Source organism: Geotrypetes seraphini, chromosome 13, assembly GCF_902459505.1.
Source record: "Geotrypetes seraphini chromosome 13, aGeoSer1.1, whole genome shotgun sequence".
NCBI classification, from domain to species: Eukaryota; Metazoa; Chordata; class Amphibia; order Gymnophiona; family Dermophiidae; genus Geotrypetes; species Geotrypetes seraphini.
This window is the reverse complement of record NC_047096.1, coordinates 3,396,081-3,422,435: the sequence shown is the minus strand read 5'-3', so window position 1 is coordinate 3,422,435 and position 26,355 is coordinate 3,396,081. Positions and strand designations below refer to the sequence as shown.

Sequence of the window (26,355 nt, the reverse complement as noted above, 5' to 3'; positions counted from 1 at the left end):
GGTATATGTATTCTGATTACTAAAATTACTTAATTATAATATTGTAATTCTTCATCTATTAGTTATGGGGAGGAAGGAAATTATTGTTTTATGTATTTATTGTGTATTTAAAGTGCCTTCTATGAAGTGTTTATGTTTAAATTAATTGTTTGAAAATTAATAAAGTTAAAAAATGCCATCTGTCTGTCCAAGTTAGATTGTAAGCTCTTCTGATCAGGGACCGTCTAGAAATGTGAAAAGGGTGGCAGCACCGGCCCTGGGCGCGAGGCCTTTCCCGCCAAATCCCTGACGAAACGCGTCGCCGAGCGAGGAAGCGGCGCGATTTGGGGCCCGCCTCCGGCGTCTCTCACCCAAACCCAGGTGGGCGGGACTTCCTCACCCCCTTCTCGAATCGCCAGCGCAAGAGTGATGATTCAAACGGACCAATGGGGAGGCGGAGGAAGCGAGCGTCGAGGTTGGGTTGCGCGCGCGCGCGGGGTGACGGAGGCGGGGCGCTCGAGGCAGAGCGGCGGGATCGGTGTGTTTGGTGCGGGGGAGGGCGAACAGAGTGACGGTTGAACGTTAACCCCCCCACCACCACCGTCGGCGGGTGTGTGCGGCCATCCGGGGCCTCGGTGTTCGGCGCTAGGCCTGAGACGTAGAGCGCGCGCGCGCGCGCGCGGGCGGGCTTCTCTCGCGGACCCGCGCCTCTCTTGGGGGGAGGGGGGTTTCTTATTTTCTCGAAGGTGCAGCGCGTTTCCTTTCGAGTCTCGCCGCGCGGGCTCCGGTGGTCACGGCGGAGATGTCGCGCCCGGTCAGGTGAGTGCTCCGCCTCGGGGCTCCGTCGCCCCGGCCGGCCAGCTGCCATGTTTTTCTCGCAACATGACTGCGGCTCGGGCGCCTTCGAGCCTCCCCCCCTCCATCTCTGCCCTGTGGTACGGCCCGCAGGAAAAGGAAACGGCGGCTCGCGCGAGGCCTGCGATCCTTTGTTGCAGCCAGGGCTGAGCGCGAGCTTCGTCCGTCAGCTGGGCAGCCACATGGCCTTTGCACTGCATCGAAATGGCGCAACTTGCCCTTAAAATGTCTGCATGTACCTCTCTGAAGAGCTTACGATGGGATGATGCTGGCCCAACGTGCAAATCAGTTTGCATTTGAATTCCATTAGAGACAGGTTGTTCCAGCAAGACAGAAGGGATGGAGTAGAGGGAAAGATAAGAGACGAGATGGGGGGGGGGGGGGTTAACTCAAGTGACTTTCTATAGTGCATACAGTAAATTTATTGCTGTAGTCAAATTATTGGGTTCATTACCAGGCCCCTTTAAGACTGTACATTGTAAATAGAAGTGACTTGTGTTCCTGAAAGCAGAGTTAAAATAACCATATTCATCAGCCTTCCTTGTTTGTACTAGCTGTGGTAGAAATCTTTCCCCACCATATTTCAATAAATAATATTTGTAATTTGTCACTACTTCAAAGGGCTGAGTATGTGAGTACATGAGGCAGTGATATGGTAACTTGCTAGAAGTCACAAGGTGTGTTGGTGATATAAACAGTGGTTTAAAGTTGGCTTCCCTAGTTTTCAAGCCTTTGCTCTTGTCATCTTGCTACTTTTTCTTGATTCACAGGCTCTATCATCCAAAGCACATTGTGCAGTGTTCTAAATTAGGCTATGCCAGTGCTTTTCAATCCTGTCCTCGGAGCACACCCAGTCAGGTTTTCAAGATATCCACAATGAATGTGAATGCCAGAGACTTGCATGTGTTGCCTCTTTGTTATGACTATCTTATGCATATTCATTGTAAATATCTTGAAATCCCAACTGATTGGCAGGGTAGAGCCACTGATTACATAAGAACAGCCATACTGGGTCAGACCAATGGTCCATCTATCCTAGTATCCCATCTTCACGGAGGCCAATCCAAGTCACACGTACCCGGCAAAAACCCGAATAGTATCAGCATTCCATGCCACTGATCCAGGTTAAGCAGTGGCTTCTCCCATATCTGTCTCAACACCAGTTTATGGACTTTTCCTCCAGACCTTTTTAAAAACCTTTTTAAAAACCAGCCACATTAACCGCTCTTGCCACATCCTCTGGCAACACATTCCAGAACTTAACTATTCTCTGAGTGAAAAAATATTTCCTCCTGTTGATTTTAAAAGTATTATTCTATAATTTCAAGTGTCCCCTAGTCTTTGTAAATCTTAATGCAGTAAAATATCGATCCACTCGTTCCTGTTCTATACCACTCAGGATTTTGTAAACTTAAATCATATCTTCCCTCAGCCGTCTCTTTTCTAAACTGAAGAGCCCTAATCTCTTTAGTCTTTCCTCATACGAGAGGAGTTCCATCCCCTTTATCACAGCTCACTGCAAAATATCTTCCTGTCAGTATGTGAGTGATGTTTGATTGGCTCACAAACTGATAGGGTGATATTTTAAAAAATAAGCCTTTGGTATATTTTCTGCATTGATTCTGGTGGTCTAGTGTCCCCTCCCCCAAACTGATGTCCCCAGTGGCACACAATCCAACTGACCACTCCTCCCTCTTTATATATTTTGAAAAATACTCTAGCAGCACTCTTCGCCCCCAAGATATGACCAATCCCCCTCTCCCCACACCTTAAAAAAGCCCTTTGGTCTAATGCAGTGGTCTCAAACTCACGGCCCAGGGGGCCGCCAGGTACTATTTAGAGACCTTCGGTATGTTTATCATAATCACAAAAGTAAAATAAAACGGTTTCTTGATCATATGTCTCTTTAGCTATAAATTACAATATTATTATTAAGACAGCCAAAAGGAAAGATTTATAAACTATAAAGTGTTTTACCTCATGCAAAATTGTCATTTCTTTAATAAGATATTACCTATGTTTTCTGAGGCCCTCCAAGTACCTACAAATCCAAAATGTGGCCCTGTAAAGGGTTCGAGTTTGAGACCACTGGTCTAAAGGCACCCCAACCCCCAGACTTTAAAAAAATATATTATCCATTGTCACCCCTAGCCCCGTATCTTGAAACGGGCAGGAGGGATGCTCACTCACTTCTGCCTCAGCACCACCATCTTTGAAAATGGTGACCCTCCTGACCCTGGGCGTATCCTGGGATACATTGTGCATGGGTTAGGTGCTGCCAAGGCAAGAGCAAAAGGGTATCACTCCTGCCTCTTTCAGAGTATGGGGAAGGAGATAGGGAGTGCCACCTACAGATACCCCCCCCAAATGTCTTTTTAAGTCAGAGGAGGGAGGGGTGCCCCTAGACAACAGGGCTTTTAAAATTGGGGGCGAGGATATTTCTAGAAACCAGGAAATTTTTATTTTTTGTTGAGGACGATAGTGCTGCTACAGGATCTATCTGGAGCAGTCGGGTTAGGTGGAGGGAAAGGGGTGCTATTAAACTCTTTTCAACCAGTCTATCTATACTGCCCTGAACCTGACAAAAAAATTTCTTACTGTGTGTGTGTCAGAAGTCATATTTTTATTTGGACTAGGTAAAAACCACATTACCTTCATTTTACTGCTGTGTGTGATGATTTAATACCTGTTTCAACCCCCTTCTGCATTTATTTATTTTAAACTAAGTGGTTTACAAAATTTACATACACGGTGTTTAAAATGAACACATAAAAACAAATGCATAGTTAAAAAACATTTAATAAAATAAAGATAAAAACAATCTTCAAGGAGATACCATAGTCGCCACCCAGCTCTCTTCTTACCTAGAGAAATTCTCCATCCTCCATCCCTACCAATATGGCTTCAGACCCAGCTTCAGCACCGAATCCCTCCTAGTTTCCTTAATTTCTAAGGTGCAACAACTACATTCTCGTAACAAATTAGCTGTCCTATTACAATTCGATCTCTCTGCAGCTTTCGATGTTGTTCACCATGACATACTGCTTTATCAACTTTCCGAGATAGGAATTGAATCCACCGTCCTAAAGTGATTCTTGAACTTCCTATGCTCTCGTTCCTACACTGTCAACACAAATGGTACCATGTCCGTTCCTTGGACACCATCTTGCGGTGTCCCTCAGGGATCACCCCTATCCCCTATTCTCTTTAACATCTATATGTCCTCCCTGAAACTCCTCCAATTATCCCCCCTTGAAACAATCTACACATACGCTGATGACATCCTTGTCCTCCTTGAGACAGACCAGAACCTCACCAACCTCCACGAGAACATTACAGCTTGCATAATGAGACTCCATTCCTGGTCCTTCTCGGTACAGTTGAAATTGAATGAATCAAAAACAAAATTATTCTGGCTCGGCCCAAAATTAGAACACCTGCCCACCCTCTTCGCACTACCCTCAGGCACTGCACTGCAGCTTGAGTTCTCAAGCAAGGTCCTTGGCATCATTATCGATTCTTCTCTCTCCCTCAATGACCACCTCAACTCCTTGGCTAAATCATGCTTTTTCAGCCTACACATGCTGAGGAAAGTAAGATCCTATTTTCGCCAACAACATTTTGCCGTCCTTGTCCAATCCATCATCCTCTGCAAACTAGACTACTGCAATGCCATCTACTTAAGCCTATCAAAAAAAAGTCTTCAAAGACTCCAGCTAATCCAGAATACTGCAGCCAAGTTGATCTTTGCAAAACGCAAGTCTGACAGTGTCTCCCCACTCCTAGCCAAACTTCACTGGCTCCCAGTGATTTCCAGAATCCATTTCAAATGCTCCTGCCTGGCTTTTAAGATCGTTCACGGCATCCTTCCTCCCTTAATCCCACTATCTTATAACTCCTCGAGTCCTGACTCTACCAGACCCGCCCAAAGGTATAAACTATCCTTCCCCTCTCTACACAGTATTCGCTATGCAGGCAAACTGGGAAAATCCCTTCTCTTCAAAATCACAGGTCTTTGGAACGACCTTACTACCCCACTGCGGAACCTGGGCTCCCTCCAATTATTCCACAAGCATCTGAAAACCTGGCTTTTCACTAAAATGTAATTCTATCCACCTCTAAAATTTTGAAATCGCTGATTTTTTAAATTTTTGTTAAAGGGTTTATTGGTGGCAAAACATTGCTGTGGCGGCCATCTTGGACTTCTGATTTTTTTTTTTTAAGTTCTCCAGAAGCTTCAAATGACCTTGCTTTGCCACAAAATGGGCAGGGATTGAGTCCTCGTGCTCTTTTTCCCACTAATTCATTTTCACTGGTTGGGTGCCCGAAGGGCATCCTTGTGCCACATTCTGCACAGCATGTGAGGGGGCGGCAGGAGCAGTCAGCCTAGTTTCCCTTTCACTCTGTAGGGCTGAGTATCAGTTGGGGGGAGGGGTCCATTGGTTGGGAGTAGGTCTCTTCCTGAGCCCCGGAATGGCGGTCATCCTAAGCACAGAGGCAAGGAGGCTGCAGAGCCCAAGAGATGCAAGCTGGAGTCATCTAAAGGAGATTCAGTGCTGCCTAACATGGCATTTTCTCCAGAATTTGTCAGTTTAATGTGGAGAGCCTTTCTTGATGGTTGAAATCCTCAAGGGTGTCTGGCAGCATACCAGAAGGTGCACAAAGGGGCTGGGGCTCTCAGAGAATGTCTGCCTCAATTTCAGATGCTGGCCAGGATCTGGTGTACCTTTCCAAGGGAGACTCGGAGCATAAAGATTCTGTTGCTATGTCTTTACTGTCACTGAGTAAAGCCGTGCAGAAGGAATCCACTCTAGCTTTTGAATTGCTCCTCCAGAGTGGGCCTTCCCTGTCAGGAGAAGCATGGTCACAGGCAGATGTGTATGTGCTAGATACAATGGTGACCTTTGATCAAGGGAATCGACTATTCAGACCTTGGGCTCTGCTAGATCTTATTGTTGATATTTTCAGGAGTTAAACTTGGACTCGCAGAAGATTCCCTCTACTCCCTGCTCTATAATGTGTGGATGAGAGCCCAGTCATCATCTTCTCCCAGGCATCCTGATTGGTCCTGAAGCATTGGGATGCTCCTGAAGGATCCCTTAAAAGTAGACATGACAGTGGCTTAGCTGTATCTGATGGCACAGCTGTGTTGGCAACCGTTTGCTCAGCCCACAGTAGATTCCTCAGTAACGCAGGTAACCAAGCGCGTACCCCTACCAAGTGAGGGGATATACAGGATCCCAGAGTGGATGTGATTCTTATGAGTCAATTTAAAGAGCCTTGGGTATCAAAGTGGCTGCAGCACCTTCCTTTGTGACATGCGCCTGTCATACCAGGTTGCGAACTCTTGACCTATTGGATGATGAGCCTTTATCACAGCTCCTGTTAGCTGGAGTGGATTATTTGTTCGATGCTCGCTACGACATCATCAGAGTCGAAAGCAAAGTTTCAGCTTATTTGGTCTCAGCCCGCAAAATGCTCCGAATCAGGCAGTGAGCAGCAGATTCTATCTCTAAGGCTATCCCCAACAGACAAGGAGCCTTCCTCTGCTCTGTTCTTCCTCTGCTCTGTTCTTCCAGGCTGGCCTTGACACGTGCCTGTCTCTCTCGCCTGCGCACATTGGCGAGTGAGGTGGTTGTTCCCCCTCATCAACTTCCTTTGGCTGGGACAGATTATATGGCTGATGTGAGTTTTGGCAAAGGTGTCAGCATATTCCATCTCTGTCTGTAGAATGCTCTGGATCAGACAAGGGGCTGGTGATTTCACTTCCAAGGCTACTTTGGCTAGGATGCCTTTTAAGGGGCGTTATTGTTTGGCAAAGGTCTGGACGACCTCATGGATTCTGTGATGGACCGTTGCCCTAAGGCTTTGCCTAATATCAGACCCTCCAAAAGTTTTGGTCATTCTAATTTTCGTGGCTCATGGTGATCTCGACCATCTGCAAGTGCATTCATGATCTCCAGATTCATGAAGGGCCTTTTTCATACCAAACCACCAATCAAATCTCTTTCAGTTGACTTGGGATCTCAATATTATGCTTTCAACACTGATGAAACCACCCTTTGAGTCAATGGTGTCTTCATCTCTCAAACATCTCAAATAGAAAGTATTCTTAATCTACATTACTTTAGTATTCCAAGTCGGTGAACTGCAAGTGCCTATCTCAGATCCCACCATATACAACATTCTACCATGATAGGGTGGTTGACATTAGGAAGAAATTTTGGATTTTCATTTGAAATGGTCTATAATTCTTCCTGTCTTTCCAAGACCACATTCTCACTCTGGTGAAGCTATACTCCACACATTGGACGGTAAACATGCTTTTGCTTACTACTTAGGACTAAATCTCACAGGCTAAACTATTCCTCTCATTTAATTCAAACAGACTTGGACTCCTGTCATTAAGAGAACTATCTGTATTACCTTTTGTTATGGTCGGGCTAGGCTAACACTAGCAGGTTGTCAGCACACAAAGTTAGCAATCTGAATAAACAATTCGTTAAGAACGAATAACTTGAACTTGACGACTGCAGTAGCTGATCTATGTAACACTCCCATTGAAGATATCTATAAGTAGCCACTTGGTCCTTGGTTCATACCTTCACATCACACTAATGTCTGAAGAATCATTCCAGACGAGATGGTCAATTCGGCTAAGCAGTTCTACAAAAATGTATTCTCTACTTAAAATACAAAAAAAGACAATAAGTTCCACCAAGAATTAACATAGTAACATAGTTGATGATGGCAGATAAAGACCCGAATGGTCCACCCAGTCAGCCCAACTTTATCCTCTCTTTAAATTACTGATTTAATTTAAAATTTCCTTCTTAGCTATTTCTGGGCCAGAACTCAAAGCTTTGCCCGATACTATGCTTAGGTTCCATCAACTGGAGTCTCCATCAAAGCTCACTCCAGCCCATTTAAACCATCCCAGATGTTGAAGCCCTCCCCAGCACATCCTCAACCAAATGGCCATATACAGACACAGACCATGCAAGTCTGCCCAGTACTGGCCTTAGTTCTTCAATATATAATATGTAAGTCAAACACAAAATGCGAAAAAGTGGAGCAGGTATGTTCTGTCACTCTAAGAAAAATAAATCATTATATCATCTCAACCTTTTTATTTGGAGTGTGTTAACTGTATATGTCTCACTGTAAATATCTAAATCGTATCTAATCTAATCTAAACCTTAAGTTTATATACCGCATCATCTCCATGAGAATGGAGCTCGACACGGTTTACAAGAACTTAAAATAGTGGGTAGAGAAGAAGAAAAAGGATTACATGAACTTATGTGTAGAAGGGGAGAGAAAGTGTATCATGTAGGAAAGTGGAAAGACCTCGGACTCCTCTCACCCAACTCATAATAGAGCAGCATAAGCTGATCTACTCTGTGGATGTCTCGCACATCACTGGTCTAACACCTCCAATTATTAATAAATATGTGATAAATAAATATATATATATATATATATATACACACACACTCCAAATTGTAAGACATCAATTGAAAAACAGGAGCTTAGCTTTAACTTCAAGTCTAACTGCTTATCTCTGATTCCAACGGGGCCTGTTTCGCCCTTGGCTTCCAAAGAAGATCAGGGAAAATATCCCCATACATCTGCGTTCCAAAAAGTTTTTAAATATGTACACTCTGCAGGACTAGACATCTATCTTTCTCAATCGTGTCTTCAAGTTCTATTTTTCTAATGCTGGCGAGCCCAAAGTCCTGCATTCAATAATGGCGCTGATGTTTACAACTGCTCTATTATGAGTTGGGCGAGAGGAATCCAAGGTCTTTCCACTTTCCTACATGATACGATTAAAATATTTTCAGTGAGACATATACCATTAACACATTCCGAATATAAAGGTTGAGATGATATAATAATTTATTTTTTAGAGTGATAAAACATACCTGCTCCACTTTTTTGCATTTTGTCTTTATTCTCTACTTAAAAGCCATCTACCCTCGAGCCCTTTTGTTTCCAGCTAGGAAGTTGCACATGTGAGAATATACTGCCTGCTTGTCCTAGGATAAAGCACAGTCCACTGCCCCAGGTACATTAGATAGATTGTGAGTCCAGTGAGACAGAGAGGGAAAATGCTAGAAGAACCTGTAAATAAACTGCTTTAAGTGTGGCTTAAAAGTACAAAAAAGCGGTGTACAAGTCCTTTCCCCCTTATTAAATGTATTTACTTTTCTACATAGTTGTCCCGTTTGCCGTGCATTTATTCCAATGACAGGCAGTTTAAAAGTCATCACAAAAGAACTGCACACCACCTCTCTGAACTGTTTCTGTACCTTTTTTTTATCCTTTTTATTTTTGGTAGCCAGATGGTTTAAAGGTGTATGAGAACCTGTTTTTAGATAGTACTTATTATCTTAGAGCTGGTACCTTGTGAACATACTTTGTGTGTGTGTGTGACACCCCCTTCCCCCCTAAAGGTTTTATAACATAAAACAGCGGTCTCAAACTCAAACCCTTTGCAGCGCCACATTTTGGATTTGTAGGTACTTGGGCCGCATACAAAATAGTTTATCTTATTAAAGAAACTAGTTTTTAAGCCCGTTACATTAACGGGTGCTAGAATAGATGTGTAGACTTAGACATTTCTTTCTCTTTCTTTCTGTCTGCCCCCTTTCTTTCTGTCTGTCTCTTTCTGTCTCTCTCCCTGGCCCCCTGTCTGCTTTCTTGCTTTCTGTCTCTCTCCCTGGCCCCCTGTCTGCTTTCTGTCTCTCTCCCTGGCCTCCTGTCTTCTTTCTTTCTGTCTCTCTCCCTGGCCCCCTGTCTTTCTTTCTTTCTGTCTCTCTCCCTGGCCCCCTGTCTTTCTTTCTTTCTGTCTCTCTCCCTGGCCCCCTGTCTTTCTTTCTTTCTGTCTCCCTAGCCCCCTGTCTTTCTTTCTTTCTTTCTGTCTCTCTCCCTGGCCCCCTTTCTTTCTTTCTGTCTCTCTCCCTGGCCCCCTGTCTTTCTTTCTTTCTGTCTCTCTCCCTGGCCCCCTGTCTTTCTTTCTTTCTGTCTCTCTCCCTGGCCCCCTGTCTTTCTTTCTTTCTGTCTCTCTCCCTGGCCCCCTGTCTTTCTTTCTTTCTGTCTCTCTCCCTGGCCCCCTGTCTTTCTTTCTTTCTTTCTGTCTCTCTCCCTGGCCCCCTGTCTTTCTTTCTTTCTGTCTCTCTCCCTGGCCCTCTGTCTTTCTTTCTTTCTGTCTCTCTCCCTGGCCCCATGTCTTTCTTTCTTTCTGTCTCTCTCCCTGGCCCCATGTCTTTCTTTCTTTCTTTCTGTCTCTCTCCCTGGCCCCATGTCTTTCTTTCTGTCTCTCTCCCTGGCCCCCTGTCTTTCTTTCTGTCTCTCTCCCTGGCCCCCTGTCTTTCTTTCTTTCTGTCTCTCTCCCTGGCCCCCTGTCTTTCTTTCTTTCTTTCTGTCTCTCTCCCTGGCCCCCTGTCTTTCTTTCTTTCTGTCTCTCTCCCTGGCCCCCCTGTCTGTCTTTCTTTCTGTCTGTCTGTCCGTTTCCCTTTTACCTCCCCCCTGTCCAGCAGTACCCCTTCCCTGCTTCCCCTGTCCAGCAGTAGCCCTTCTCCCTTACTTTTACCTCCCCCCTGTCCGGTAGTACCCCTTCTCCCTTCCCTGCTCCCCCTGTCCAGCATCCGCTAGCCCAGGCAGCCTCAGGGCTTTTGCTTGGCTGACCCACCTCGCATTATCGAAGAGGGCCGGCCTAGCAAATGCCCCGCGACTGCTTGATGAAACCGCAGCTGCTGCCACTACTGGTCCAGGGGTGAGAAGAAGAGGCATCACAGCAGTGTAGTCAAAAGGCAGAAAGTCAGCCGGCGTCTGAGATCGGGGCAGGAAATCAGCTGAGGCAGGCACTTCGCATGTGTGGCACGCACTCACGGAGTTTGAAGTGCTCATGGGTGCTAAGGCTTTTATTATAGCGGATGACAACTTTGCATGAGGTAAATACCTACAAATCCAAAATGTGGATTATTATCAGAAGCAATTAAGGGAAGATTTATAAATTATAACCGTTATAGTTTATAAATCTTTCCTTAATTGCTTCTATTAATTTCAAATATACACAGCTGAAAGCAGTACAACATGCAGAAAGTGAAAATCTATCGAAGTATCAACTGCAAGAGAAGATTTTGGAACAACTATTTTGAGGCCCTCAGTATTATAAAGAATGATTCTTTATGGAAAATTTATACCTTAAGTGTCCAGCGATCGCGTCTGCAACCACCTTCAGCTCTCACCTCCTCCAGCACCGGACACATGCACAAGCTGCACTGTCTCCAATGGTTACTTTACATTCTGGAACGTTGCCGCCTCACTGCTGTAGCCTCACACAAGCACTTTCCTGCATTTGTACACAATTGTCCTCTCCACCTCAATTGCGTACAGATGCAGGAAAGCGTGAGGTGACAGCAGTGAGGTGGGCAATGGTCCAGAACACGACTGCCGGACACGTAAGGCACAAGTTTTCCATAAAGAATTATTCTTTATGAGGGCCTCAAAATAGTACCTGGTGGGCCGTGAGTTTGAGACCACTGGCATAAAACAATATAGAATAAACATCTTTACAACACAAAACCTATCCTTCATTGCTCATTGGGGAAATGTGGAAAGACAAGACTGAGTCCAACTAAAAAAAAAATAATGCAACCATCCAGTACCCCTTTATACTGCTTCATAATAACAACAACAAAATGCAGCATAGTAAAATTTTGAATATTTCTCAGTAGGATATATTTTTATAGTAGATTTTGACATGGGTTGGGTTATGATGGGTGAAAGGGTTTAATGATGAGAATCAATTTTGCAGTGTATTTCAGTTTGTTTAGACCCTATTCTCCCTCAATATTCTGCTAATGTTAGATCGTTCTGGGTATGTGTTTAAAATCTTCAGTGGTGCTCATCCCCCTAATTTCTTAGTTAAGTAGCACGTCATGTAAAGTGCATTCAAGCTTTGATGCAGTTCTCTCACATCATCTTGGGGTCATTCTTTCTGTATTGCTGGAAGGAATATTGGTAGGTTAGAGTATACTGTACTGTGAAAACATTATTTCTGCTGCTTTACGAATGGTGTCAAGTTGCTGACGGTCTCCTCCCCCATGTTTTTCCCCCCCATCCAGGAATAGGAAGGTAGTCGATTACTCACAGTTTCAGGAATCTGATGATGCTGGTAAGTAGCTTTGTGACCTGCCTTTGTGTGAGCACATATGTTTCACTTGAACAGCTTTGTGTAAGTGGACTGCTAACCTCTGTTAATTATGCCATAATTTTCTTTTAAATTGAAGGATCAAGAAATGGATAGGTAAAATGTCTGAGTGTACAGTCATTAAATAGCATTGGGCTCTGGGCTGGATAAATTTAATACATAATTTTACCAAAGGGTCATTCCGTGTCATTTCAATCAAAATTTGGAAACCACCTCGCCTCACATTTCAGAAATTGATGATAATCTACCATAATGGAGAACAATATATAAGATGAAGCTAAAAGTCTGAAAGCTTGCAGTTTTTCATCAGTTTTTTGAGATGCCAGCTTTTTATCCATGGCTGACTGAAAATTTGGGCACCTTTTAGGTCTTTATAACTCTGCCATTAAAGTAGCTTACAGCTGTGAAATTTATACCACTTATTCAGAACTTTGTGTAGATTTGGAAACTGCAACCTATTTTGAGTTGGGACATGTGGTTTCTGAGAGATTGTCAAAAATGGGATTTTATATTTGATTTTGTCTACCAAAATGTCACTTTCAGCAGCCAATGTGCCAAAAGATATTAAAGGAAAAGCTATCATATTTTATCAGGACTGGTTAAAATGAGCAATGTGTATTAATTTTATGCAGCTGGAAGCTATAGTTTTATAACATGCCTCACTGAAAATTGTCATACTCTTGAGAGTCCACTTCAGAGGTAATTTTCATCATATAGGAAATGAGCTTTACATCATTAGGAAGTGAAAGAAAAATCCTTTCATTTGATTCTGATTTCATTTCTGTTACATCCCTTCTGTTTTCCATACTCTAGGTCAGTGTATCGCAAACTGTGTGCCTCCTGAGATCTCAGGTGTGCCACGACACACTGGCGAGGAGTAGAGTCAGCCACGTCAGCTGACTGCCTACAGGATGTGCCTTTCATGGCGAGAGGCACATCCTGTAGGAAGTCAACCGGTGCAGATGACTCTCCTGGCCGGCGTCTTTCCTCCTGTCCCTGCACCTCCTGGATCCCTCCACCAAAACAGGTCATGGGCAGATGGGCCTCCGCGCGATTCAGTGTGCCCCCGGCTGGAAAGTTTGCGAGACACTGCTCTAGGTATTCAATTCCTTCCCGCAATCCAGGAGTTGCAGAAATTCAATCACTTTTCTGAGCATATGTTCCTCCTACCTTAGAGAGTGAGTTAGAGCCCCCTACAGTTTTAATTTCTGCAAGCAATCCATGCAGAAGTCTATTGTTCTGCTCTGCATTTTTTTTCGCTTAAAGTTTGTTTTTTTGTGGTGGCTTTAGTTCTGTGAGAACCCCGTGTGTTGTCCTCTGCTGGAGAAAAGGATGCAATCCCATGGAGTTGGAATATTACTTCACAGGAAAACTTCAGTTGGTCTGTTGAGCCAGCCTGCTTGTGCCACCCTTCTCAGACTTGGGGTCCATTCCCCTGGGAGTTTGCTTGCCCTCTGACTCTGTCAGTGGTTTAAGTGCAGGCTGTATGTGTCCTGAGTAAAATACCCCTCTGGGTTTCAGGGCGCAGACTGCATTTCCAGCCCCCGGTTGTGTGGAGGGTTTCAATGGGGGCAGAGGTTACATTGGTGTCCATCTGACTGACAATCAGAAGATCTTCAAGTTTGGTCATTTGGAGCAGTTTGAGGCACAAAATCATTTTCCTCCATTCAGCTGCAGTGTAACAGAGCTCGTAAGCAGGCACTTCACAGACTATAAGTACACCTCCAATATTTCTATGGGAGTTTCAGGGGTGGTCTGTGGAATTCTATAAAACCTTATTTTTAGAGTTTCTGAGGGTAGAGTTCAAGTGTTCCACCACCCCAAATTGCTATTTTTTATTTTTGGATTTTCTTTATTTTTGCTGTTTTTGATGCAAATTCACTGGCAGGAACCAACTTGGATTTTAATTGTTTGGTTTTTTTAAAAGCGTGATTTCTTTCTCCAAAACCCCTCAATTTTGTGGCAGATCGATTGGGATGAAATCCTTGGCCCCTAATCTGTCGACTGCATGTATGTATTATGCTAAATTGGTGATGGAATAGTGTTTGTGTACTGTGTGCCACTGCATGCTGAGGGAAGGAGCAGAAGCTTTGGGCTTCGCTTCCTCTGGGTCCTCCAGAGCTGAGGATATGGCCTGGATCTGTGTTTGGGGCTAAAAGTCTCACCCACTGGTCGTTCTGGACTCTGGTGCCAAACGCCTTTGTTCAAGTTTGGGGATTCTGTTGGTGCGGCATGGGCACCTTAGTTGGATTCAGCAGTGACCCTGGGGTGTGCATTTTCCCCAGATTGCCTTCTGCTCTTTTGGGAGTGCATGCTTTTCAGACCCGGTTCTATTGATGCAGCCGGTGGGTGCGTTGCCTTATTCCAGGCTGGTCACTCCAGTGCTGGAGGTCCCTGTGCGGGAGCCCTCTCCTCTGGCTACGACTAATCTTGATTGCTTTGTCACAAGGATATTATGCCTCTTTTGGATGCTGCTGCTACCCTCATAGGGACTTGTCAGCGCAATACCTTGGAGTATCAGGATTTGGGTGAGGACCCCACCATCTGCAGACTTTTTAGGTCTGTCTCTGTCCACCATTTCATGCTGATGCCCTGAAAGGGCTTAAATTGGACTCTCAGCCTTCTGCATCTCAGTGTTCGGTCATGGACTGTTCTAATGTTCTGTCCTTTTTTCTGTCCTACCCACAGCTTTTCCGTCTGGTGATGGGCCAGTGGGATTCCAGAAAGCTCTTTCAAACTCTAAAGCTCTGGCTACACTTTTTCCACTGGCTCTTGCTGTTCAGTAGTTTTTGAGCAGCCAGAGGTTGATTCTGCCATGGCACTGGTCACCTGGTGCAAGGCTCTCCCTAGTGGTGAGGGAAGTACTGCTTAATTACTCCAAGGTCACAGCATGCTCTTAAAAGCTTTTTGAGGTGGTTTCTTCGGGTATCAAGGCTGCGGCATGTGCTTGTCTCTCAAGATTATGCCATGTAGCCTCTGGAGGAAGATGCCTGCCACCACATGTTGATGAACGGTGTGCATTATGTGGAGGATGCCCTTTATGATCACGTCAGTTCTTTCTGTATGGTCTCACCGTACGAGGTGTCGGCACGTTGGATTCTTTGAATCAGTCATTCTGGGGACTCTGCTTCCAAGGCCATTTTCAGCAGTCTTCCTTTAAAAGGGTCAGCTTCTTTTTAGAAAAGGCCTAAGCAACCTCCAGGCCAGTGTTGCTGACCGGACTTAAGAGGACTGTAGTACTTTTTGTCCCTCCCACAGCTTTCATTAGGGATCCTCTGGCTCTTCCACCCACATATATGCTCTTAGGGATACCGTTCCCATTACCACACTTCCAATTCAAGATTTCCAGATCCCGTGCCGCTTTTGCCCATAATAATAATAATAAAAAAGCTCCAATGACACCAGAAATTGGGCATAGCCTCGGATCAGTGGGTGCTGGACATTATTCAGGAGGAGCACAAGATGGACTATTGCCTGCCTCTGGATTTGTTTCTAGACTTTACGGCAGATTGGGCCAGAGTAGGAGTCCAAGATCTGCACTATCCTGTACCGTCTCTTGGACATCTGAGCAATAGAACCTGTGCCAGAAAATGAATTGGGCTTAGCAGATACTTCTTATACGTCATTGGGCCAAAGATAGGCTTGGAGGACTGGAGACCCCTTCTGGATCTCAAGTCGGTCAATTGCTTTTTGTGGATTCCTTCTTTCCGAATAGAAACCGTGAGCGCGGTCATAGCTGTTCTCTCCTGGGGTGTTTCTGGCATCCTTGGATCTCACAGAAGCATTCCTCCATATTCCAGTCTATCTGGAGCATCGCAGGTTTCTGCATTTCCAGTTTGCAGCTCTGCCCTTTGGGCTTGCGACAGCATCCCACTCTTTCACCAGGGTTATGGTAGTTGTAGCGACCTTCCTTTGCAGGCAGGGTGTTGAGGACCATCCTTACTTGGATGGCTGGTTGATTCGGACTCCATCTCGGCAGGAGTGCGAGCGAGCAGTGGGGTGTCTGCTGCAGCATTTGGGTTGGATTGTCAACTTCAAGTAGAGCCGGTTACTGCCGTCACAGACATTGGAGTATTTGGGCCTTCTCTTTGGCATCCTGCAGGGCCGTTTGTTTCTTCCCGACCTATGCAGACAAACTTCAGATGCAAATCAGAACTCTGGCTATTCCAGTTCCCTCAGCCTTGCATTATTTGCTGTTGCTGGGGTCCTTGGCGGCCTTTCTAATGGTGGCCCCTGTGCCAGAGTGCACGTGTGTCCTCTACAAGAGTCTCTCCTCTTTTGGTGGTCTCCGCAGTGTCATCCCTTTTCAGATGCCGCTCCCCTGGGTGGAACCAGCTTGCAACAGTCTCCGCTAGTGGCTTCAGGAGGAGGCTCTCTGCCAGGACACACTTCATCAGCCACAGAGTGGTTTACTTATGACAGATGCCAACCTGTCGGGTTGGGGTGCTCTCTATGGGGACCGCTTCATTCAGGGGCAATGGAATAACACGTCAGAAGCATTGGTCGATCGATTGTCTGGAGCTTCGGGCAATTTGACTGGTGTTTTTTCGTTCTCCTGCCCACTCTGGCAGGGAAAGAGGTGACAATGCCATGGTGGTGGCATATGCAAATCAAGGAGGCACTAGAAGCACTTCCTTGGGCCAGGAAGCTCGCATACTGTTTTGGGGGCGATATTACATCTTCTCTCTTTCCGGTCAACTGGGTGGCCCCACTGTTTGAATGAGATTTCATCACTACCTTCCAAGTTGAAGCTTTAAAGTAGATAAATGTGGAGAGCTGCTTTGCCTGGTTAGTGATGGCACTAATGAATCGTACAGTGCCATGATAATATATCGCATATGACTAACAATTGCAGGTTGACATTTTGGTGACTCTGGCAGATGCACACCGAATGAGCTCCAACACCAAGGTGGTTACAATTCACAGGACTTAGAGATTCCAATCTTGCACATTCCGTTCATCTTCTGTTTAAATATTTTCTATATTTCATAGGAGCAGGCTTTTCTGCTTATGGATTTGGTCACCATCCATCTTTACAGAAGCAAAGTCTTTTGTTCCAGGGCACATTTGGGAAATATCCTTATAAAATTCAGCCACTTTAAACAACAGTTTTTACCTTTACTGCATTTAGGCTCTGTCATGAAATCAGCAGTTTTCTGTAACTTTTGAGCTTTAACTGTGTTTTGTGACTCCAAATTTTTCAGCAGTTTGCTCTTGTCCATTGTCAGTATCTGAATCGTCCTGTTTTTAGAAGACTTAGCAATTGTATTCATGTTCTTAATTATTTCATCCAGATCAAAACATTTTGTGCAGTTTCATACTGACTCTGGTTGTAGATCTTCTGTTTCAACTTACAGAACACAAGCAAACGTTGTCTTCAGTGTTTAAGTTTTCTTTTGCCATATCCAACACAATCTCTTCTTACTTTTCCAGGTTTTGTCGGGCTGCACCCAAGAGCAGTTTGATATTAAAATGAGTGTCTCTTCAAATTTATTTGAAGTTTCTTTTCATATTCTGATACATTCAGTACCACTTTCACCCAAAGAAATTGCTACAGAAGCTGATGTAAACACTTGGGACAAAGTTTCTGGCCAGGTTTAATTTTCCTAGCAAGATCCATGGATACAGTTCCTGGAGCATCTTTATTACAGTAGCATGAACTGAAAATGGATCAGCACCTGACTTCTGTCAGAACTCATACTTGTCCAAGGAAACTTTTTTGTGATAATAGCATGATATAGCATCTGCTGTCTAGTTCAGTGGTTCCCAACCCTGCCCTGGAGGACCACCAGGCCAATCGGGTTTTTATAGCCCTAATAAATATGCATGGAGCAGATTTGCATGCCTGTCACCTCCATTATATGCAAATCTCTCTCATGCATATTCATTAGGGCTATCCCAAAAAAACCCGACTGGCTGGTGGTCCTCCAGGACAGGGTTGGGAACTACTGGTCTAGTTCACTGATTCTTGCACATAGTAGATCTCATTCTCAGTTAAAGATGAAATTCAACAGACCAGCCTAATTCAGTAAGTTTTCTGGCGACAAGACCCCAATTTGTCATCCATGTTTAATGTGGTTTTAGAGATCAGTCAAACAGCTTTAGTCACTGATTTCTTAAATATTGTATAACATATCACTCTTGAACAGAGTAAATATGGAGTAGAGAGTTGCGCGGGGACAGAAAACCCACCCGTCTCCGCCAGAATCCTCTCCGTCCCCGCCAGGATCCTCTCTGTCCCCACCCGTCCCCCCGTCAGGATCCTCTCCGTCCCCACCCATCCCCGCCCGTCCCCATAAAAAGTAATTACTTCTGACAGGATCATCAATTCCACAGTTTGTGTTTCCACTGCTGTTTTCCTTGTGGAATCTCTTTGGTGGAACCCTTTTTTGTTTTCTTTTCAGGTAATTAACTTATAAACCCCCCTCTTTTACTAAGGCTGACGTGTCCATTATATTATATGGACGAACTCTGCTTCCAAAGCCTTCCATCCCCATGGGAGTCCCGTTGGCCAGAGGGGGGTCCCCGTGGGAGTCCCGTGGGCTAGAGGAGGTTCCCCATGGGAGTCCCATGGGTTAGGGTGGGATTCCTGTGGGACCCCCGCTGGATTCCCGCGATCCCCGTTCCCGTGCAGATCTCTAATATGGAGTCTAAAATATAATCTTATGACCTGTACCCAGTTATTCTCATTAGTCAAGTAAATCTGCGCCAAGCATCTCATTGGTCAGAATTTCATGTGTGTCAACTTCTCATTGGCTAGAAACTTTTTAAAAAAAATTTATATTTTGCCAGACCAGATCCAAAGTCACTAATAATTTCTTTGCCCTGGGATTCTATGTTTATAACACTAGTTTACCTTTAAAACTGTTAACCCCACCCTCCTTTTAAGAAACCAGGTTAGGCTTGTTTATTGCCAGTTGCAGCAGTATTAGCTCCAATTCTCATAGGAATTCTGAGCGTCACAGCCGGCGATAAAGGCTATTGCGGCTTCATAAAAGGTGGGTGGGGGGGGGATTAGTTAACCTGTCAATTGTTTAAGAAGGTATTGAAAAGTCTGCAGTTTCTGAATCTATACACAACTCTGAATAAATGGTACAAATTTCACAGCTGTAGGACGCTTTAATGGCAGAGTTTTATTAAGACTTGAAGGTGCCCAAACTTTCAGTCAGCTGTGAACTGTGCCAACCCTCAATATGAGGGGGAGCCACATATTGGATAAAAAGTGGATATCTCAAGAACTGTTGAAGCTAGAAGGCTGCTGAATATGTATACCCTAGAGGAAAGGAGAGACATGGGAGATATGATTCAGACGTTCAAATACTTAAAGGGTATTAACGTAGAACAAAATCTTTTCCAGAGAAAGGAAAATGGTAAAACCAGAGGACATAATTTGAGGTGAGGAGTGGTAGATTCAGGGGCAATGTTAGGAAATTCTACTTTACGGAGAGGGTAGTGGATGCCTGGAATGCGCTCCCGAGAGAGGTGGTGGAGAGTAAAACTGTGACTGAGTTCAAAGAAGCGTAGGATGAACACAGAAGATTTAGAATCAGAAAATAATATTAAATATTGAACTAAGGCCAGTTACTGGGCAGACTTGCACGGTCTGTGTCTGTGTATGGCGGTTTGGTGGAGGATGGGCAGGAGAGGGCTTCAATGGCTGGGAGGGTGTAGATGGGCTGGAGTAAGTCTTAACAGAGATTTCGGCAGGTGGAACCCAAGCATAGTACCAGGTAAAGCTTTGGATTCTTGCCCAGAAATAGCTAAGAAGGAAAAAAAAAAAAAAAAAATTTTTAATTGAATCAGGTTGGGCAGACTGGATGGACCATTCGGGTCTCTATCTGCCGTCATCTACTATGTTACTATGTTTTGGTTCGTTTGGGTACCAGTGAAATGTGGTAGGGAGGTTCTAGAAGCCAAATTTAGGTGCTTAGGTAGGAAGTTAAAATCCAGAACCTTGTTTGAAATATCTGTAAGAAAAGCCAGAAGCCTAAGAAACAAGAATATATATTGCAGTATATGAAAAGATAGCTATAATAGATATCTCTGAGAACCTGGTGGACGGAAAATAAACCAATGGGACAGTCATACTGGGATACACTATTGCCATTGTAGGGTGGCTCAAATTGATGGAAGCCTTGAGTTGAATGGACTGAAGAGTCTACAGGAGCAGACTCATCATACCTTAGAATCCCTATGGGTAGAAATTCCATGGATAAAGGGGGAAAAGATGGTGCTAGGAATGTATTTGGGGGGGCATCCACCTGCGCAAGTATCAACTGCTATAATTTCTTTTCATTTTTAAAATTAATCCAAATTAGTAGTGCTGCTTTAATCTAAGAAGCAATTGTGAAATCACTAAAAGAAAAAAAATGTATGAATGTTTTTTGATTAGATTGGATGTAGTCTGTTGACCAGTAACTTAACAATTAGCCCTGACACGCCTTCTTCATTGCAGGATTTCTGTCCGAGGGTAGTCTTTGGCTAGAGGCTCCCTTCTTAGGCTTAGTTGTTAAACATTTGTGGGGGTTTTCTGAAATGAAGCACTTCAGCTAGTTGGCCTTCATGGGATGTACAGTTCCCAACTTGTAATTTACATGACCTTCAGCATTTGGATCAATTTCTTTAGTGATTTTCACAGGGATGTTTGGGTTTTGAGACATTTTGTCCTCTGGCTTTAGGAGCAAGCAGAACTGGTACTGACAATTGTAGGGATTAGTAAGAAAAGCAGAGCTGGATTTTCTTGATGTCATGTCTGATTTTCTCACCTTTAGTACCATTTCATGGCTGGTAATGCTGAGCTATAGAGTTAACTGACCAAGACAATGTGACTGCTCTAAATGAATTATTGGGCTTAAGAGCCTTATTGGAAGTCTATTTCATCTAGACTTGAAAGGGGTTACACAGTATTTTGCATTTGGGACAGTGTGTTCTTATGGTGCAGATTAGCCCTGTATATAGCTGTTTTCTAAATTCTTTCACCCAGATGAAGACTATGGAAGAGAGACAGCCCCACCAGCCAAGAAAATCCGTGCCTCTCCTCGTGAGGCTAAAGATAAGAGACGGCCTGGGAGGAACTCTCAGGAGGACAGGTAGCTGCTTTCATACTGTCCTGTGGTGCTTTCACCAGTTTTGCCCCATGCTTGACAAGTTGAAAGTGGAGTCACAATAGGTAGAGAAGGTAGTTGTGGGTTGGTTGGTTTTTTTAAATCTTTTTTTTATCTTGAAGGTGCTATGAAATATGGCATGAAATGGTCCATTTTTTTGTTTTATTTTTTAATAATTCTATCCCTAAAATGCTTCATCAGTGATCATTTTACAAACCATATCTGGCTCAGTGTGTACCTCTCCTCATGCTTATTTCTCCCCCCCCCTCCCACAAAAAAAAATAAAATAATCCATTGTGTACATTTTTGCTCTTTTGACTTGCAGCGAAGATTCAGATGAGAAGGATGTGAAAACCAAAAAGGATGAAGCCCATTCACCAGGTACTTGGAACTTGTTTATTGTAGAAATGGTTCATTGTTTCCTATAGTGTGTACAAAGCATGGTGGTATAAGGCCCCATTAATATCCCTTGTTCAAGGAAGTATTGCCCTTTGAGACTGTTAGGAGGGAAGGTAGCAGGACAACCACATGGAGGAAGTCTCAACTGTATGGAAGCCAGAATGTCTACTGCTCGTGGTGAATATGATAAATTTCACAGGCACATGTTAATGGAAAATGGATGCCCCTTAAAAGTACTTGAAATTAGTACTGTGAAACTAAAAATGCCAGAAGTTTATTTTTCTGCTGTGTTCCTTTAGGAAATGGTAGGTTTGAGGATAGTAACACACCGGATCACCATGTAGGGATAGAAAAAAATTGGTGGGCTCTAGTAGATATCCTGTTTCCAGTACACATTTTAAAAATGTCATTTAATTTTTTAATATCTTCTGTTCCCCCTAGAGGAGGATTTTGGCAGTGAAGATGACGACAGTTTGGCAGCAGGCGATGCAAATGTTGACAGTGACTATGAGAGCTCTAAAAAGAGTAAAGCAAAAAAAGCCAAGCCAGACAAGAATAAACGGGCCATCAAATCGAGTCGGAAAAGAGCAGCTCCAGGTAAAAGGACATGCTCAATCTGGGGAATTTGTCTCTTCCCCCCCCCCCCTGCTTACTTGGGAGCCTCTTTTGATCTGACAATCGTATGGAATTCAGAGTAGCATTGTGATCCTTAAAATGTGATTCCATAGCGGTATATTTTTAAGTTCAGTAAATAACAGTTGTGGCTTGTCATAAACAACTTACACATCAGCCTTTATTTATTGTGCGATGAGCTGCTTCTGGATTCATTAACTCTTACTGGTGTTTTTTCTTGCCTGGCATGGGTTGCTTTCCATTTCAGAGGACAGTGAAGATGACAAAGAGGACCGTAAAACTGTTCGTCAGCAGCGGCAGGCAGCATCTAAAGCTGCATCCAAGCAACGAGAGATGCTGATAGACAATGCTGGCAGTGAGGATGAGGAACAGGAGGAAGAGGAAGCAGCGTTTTTGGAGAGTGAGTGTCGCATCAAATCAAATTCTGCAGCTAGATCATGGTGGCAGACGTTGTTTGTATAAAATATTGTACTTCTCTCATGTGAGTAAACACTAGGCCCTAAGTCTGTCTTCTGCTGCTCCCACAGAGGATTCTGGTAGCGATGAAGACTTCATGGTGGAGGACGATGACGACAGTGATTATGGTGCCTCAAAGAAAAACAAGAAGAAGGTTGTGAAGAAATCAAAACCAGAGAGGAAAGAGAAGAAATCGCCGAAACCTCGACTAAAGGCTACAGGTGAGCTGCCTTGTTTTCCTGCCCCCCACCCGTTTCTATTGGAACTGAAGCTAAAAGCCATATATGAATCCCTTTGTGTGTGGTGAGTGCAGCGCAAGATCAATTGTGATGCAGCCATTATGACTCAGTGGGCTGCAGTGAGTGTGAAAATTTTGATGTCTAACGGGATGGCGGCTGCTGTGTGTTCTGGGGCCTTGTGTTGGGGTTACTTAGTCTGTTGCCTGTTTAAAAAAAAATCATACTCTGTGCAAAAAGTAGACTGTGTATGGTGTGTAACTTGAGCGGCCATATGTGTGCCAGTGAGTTGTAATGTGGGCACAACTTGCCCTCTATGGAATGAAAACATTAATAGCAACTTACACATAAGGTTCCTTGAAACCGGGCAGGGCTCACTTTTGCTTATGGTGGGGGCATGTCGGGTTCTGGGCCTTGTGACCGTTAGTTTAATTTTCACAGACTGCTTTATTTGGATTTATATCCCGTCCTCTCAAAAGAGCTCAGAACGGGTTACAAGATTAAATACATAATAAGGTAGAACGTGCGTGGCTTTAGGTTTTCAGATGTGTTGTAATAGCTAATAATAATAATAATTTATCTTTTTTGTATACCGCTATACCAAAAGTTCAAAGCGGTTCACAACAAGGGAAAAATACATAGAATCGGTGAATATAAAATACATAATAACAATCAATAAAAGAATACAACAGGTAAAAGCATGGAAAGTAGAAAAGAAGGTAGAATATTCTGCAGTTTCTCAGTAGCACTATTATCATAGCGTTCCCTTATTGAGTGACATAGTGCAGTTTGTGCAATGCAATGTGTCTTCTTCCTCAGTGACACCTAGCCCAGTGAAGGGTAAGGGAAAAGGGCGCCCCAAGGCTTCCAAGGAGAAATCCCCATCCCCTAAAGAAGAGGAAGAGGAGGATGAGGAGCCAGAAAGCCCCCCGCAGAAGAAGTCAACAAGCCCCCCAGCAGAGAAGTCTGGGGAAGAGGGCTCTGAGGATGAGGCTCCGTCTGCTGAAGATTAAGCAGTTTTGAGAAGGGGTGGGGAATTTTATTTAAAAAAACCAAAAACCAAAAAAAAAAAAAAAAAAAAAGAGAGAGAAAATTCCAATAAAAACATACATGGAGTAGAGGATAGTCTTGAGCTATAGCTTGACTCATGGGCTTTAAATGCGGTCTTTGCTTTCAGCTGTGTTAAGGATACAGAATCCTTTTTTTAAAGAAATAAACATATTACCACAACAGTTTCAGAAGATTTACTCTACAGCTGCATCTCTCCCTTGTATGAACAGCCATTTCTTTTTATGCTTGAGAAAAACATTTAATGCATTTGGTTTAGTTACTTAACACCTACCTGAATAATGCTGACCCTGCATTAAGTGATAACCCTTTGTATTTTGTTCCTCCCTTGCCAGTGTGTTCATGAGCAGCTATGCATTGGTTAGGGAGGAGGGTTCTAGCTGAAGGTTTAGTTCTCATTTTTCACAGAGCAGTGACGAGCATCTTTTGGTGATTTTTATTTTACTTTTTTCAAGCACTGATATTTTGATGTGAGCTAGACCTTCAGTCATTTTCATGTGCTGAATCACAGTAAGTCTGGAAACTGTTTCTCAGGCACATCTGCTCTCAGATGATTCCATCAGACAGGGATGTACTAAGTTCTTGCTAACTTGTGTGTCTGTATGGTGACCAGAGTAGAGTTGACTCAGTCCATCTTTCCATGTACACAATGAGCCTAAACTGCTGCTTACTCTTCCTGGCCGTGTTGCACTGATTTTACAGCATCTGATCAGAGGATTCCTGGACTCTGCTAGTACAACTAGGATCTGGCTTTAGACTGAGGTTTTCCCTATGGTGGTAACAGAACCTCTCCCTCATTCACTTGGGAGTCACTTTGGGCAACTTATTTGTGGTTTTTATTCTCGCATCCCACTTAGAAATGTCTGAGACATCTTGATCTTAGAGTGTTCTCTATCCTCTTCCCATACCCATTCATTGAGAATTTGGCCCTGTAATCCTGGATGTGGATCACTGGTTGCATTGGACAAAGGAGACTTACTTTTAGTATGTGACTGAAGTATAAAAACTGGACTTACCTATTTAACCCCACAAAAATCGTTTGAGGTTGTACTGTTTGTTTGAATTTCTCATACTTTTATGCTTAAAGGAGTGATCCTCTTCATTTCTAAGGATGTTATCAATCGGTATGTTCTGATGCTGGTTTGGGAGAGCAGATGTGATTGATTGTAGCTGGATGCCCTGTAAGGCTACTCTGTACACTCCTTCCCACCAGTCCCCAACTAAAACAGGTTCATAATTTTCCTTGGTGTGTGGTAAGTTCATGGGTGCTTGAAGCCTGCTTCTTGCACTGTGTAAGGTAAGCAGAGCCAACTGGTATGAAAATGATTGGTCGCACAATACGTCATCCAGATTGGATGTCATTTATCTTACACTTCTATCTAGTAGAGGATATGTTCTGGAAAGCTCAGTGTTGAGTTGGTGAAAAATTTCTCTGTACCTTTTGGGTTTTACGGGTGGGAATGCATTTTATTGCTTTGATGTCTATACAGGTTTTCTGGTAAGGTAGGTCTCAAGCACAAACAGATACTGTACCTACCATTTGCTAACAATTTCTGGGACGACATCTAACCTGCCTGAAATTCTGTTAGTCGTGATTGAAAGCTGGTCTTTTTTTAATGAGTATTGGCATTCACTGTTTTAAATACAGAAAATGGAACTGGTATAGCATATAAGCAGAAATGCTCACTTGAAGCACCATATCCATAATACGTATTTCTCTTAGCCAATTGAACCCTGAGTCTTTAATTAGGAGGGTCAAGTTTTTGGATCCCTGGGGTCATTTAGTTCTGGGCACCCCATAAAGATATGCTCATCCCCTGGGAAAGGAGAAAAGGCAGCTGCTGCCACTCCGATGGCCAGCTAAGGAGGACTCCTTAAGGCTCTAAGGGTTCTCTGAACTGCCCAGACAGACCAACTAGAACCAGAGAAGGAAAGGAAGGGGACTTAAATTAGGACGTCTGGATTTTGGGCCACCTTTGCCTTTCTGTGAATTGTGGGGGCTCCTAAGTACTTTTAATTAACAATCTCATTGTTGTCCTAGCCTTGGTTGGGCTTGGAATCAAAGAGCAGTCTGACATGGCAGGTTAATTGAATGAGTGGCCTAAACAAGATTTAAAATCACACTTCATAAGAAGCTTCTAATCTAAAATACATTAATTTGTGTGCCAATAAGATGAGAATTTGACAACCAAACTGTGAAACTGTCCTGTCTTCATGATGGAAGTTAGGAGTTCTAGAATGGGCAACTTCATGGACAGGAACATCCAGGAAGCTTGGAAGTAATCCCTGAACAAACATCCTGTTAGAGCTGAAACTAGACATACTGGTAGGTAGAAAATGCTTGGTGATGGCATCGCTGGGTATATGGAGAGGTGGGTCCTTGAAGTAGGAGTGGGGGATTCAT

The 26,355-nt window shown here is 43.8% G+C and overlaps 1 protein-coding gene across 1 annotated transcript; it reads left to right on the top strand.

Moving 5' to 3' along the window:
- The first annotated feature begins 469 nt into the window (after positions 1-469).
- On the top strand, positions 470-24,021 carry NUCKS1 (nuclear casein kinase and cyclin dependent kinase substrate 1). Its single transcript, XM_033918034.1, has 8 exons — positions 470-798; positions 11,970-12,019; positions 21,039-21,144; positions 21,485-21,540; positions 22,000-22,155; positions 22,439-22,591; positions 22,719-22,868; positions 23,703-24,021. The coding sequence occupies exons 1-8, from the start codon at positions 782-784 to the stop codon at positions 23,894-23,896; spliced, it is 882 nt and encodes a 293-aa protein (XP_033773925.1). The 5' UTR covers positions 470-781; the 3' UTR covers positions 23,897-24,021.
- Positions 24,022-26,355: the final 2,334 nt, after the last annotated feature.

What these genes read in the sequence shown, in the direction of transcription:
- NUCKS1 (XM_033918034.1), top strand. An exon ending in AGGAACTCTCAGGAGGACAG is followed by an intron (nt 21,145 to 21,484) that starts GTAGCTGCTTTC and finishes TTTGACTTGCAG; the next exon opens with CGAAGATTCAGATGAGAAGG. An exon ending in ACCTCGACTAAAGGCTACAG is followed by an intron (nt 22,869 to 23,702) that starts GTGAGCTGCCTT and finishes CTTCTTCCTCAG; the next exon opens with TGACACCTAGCCCAGTGAAG.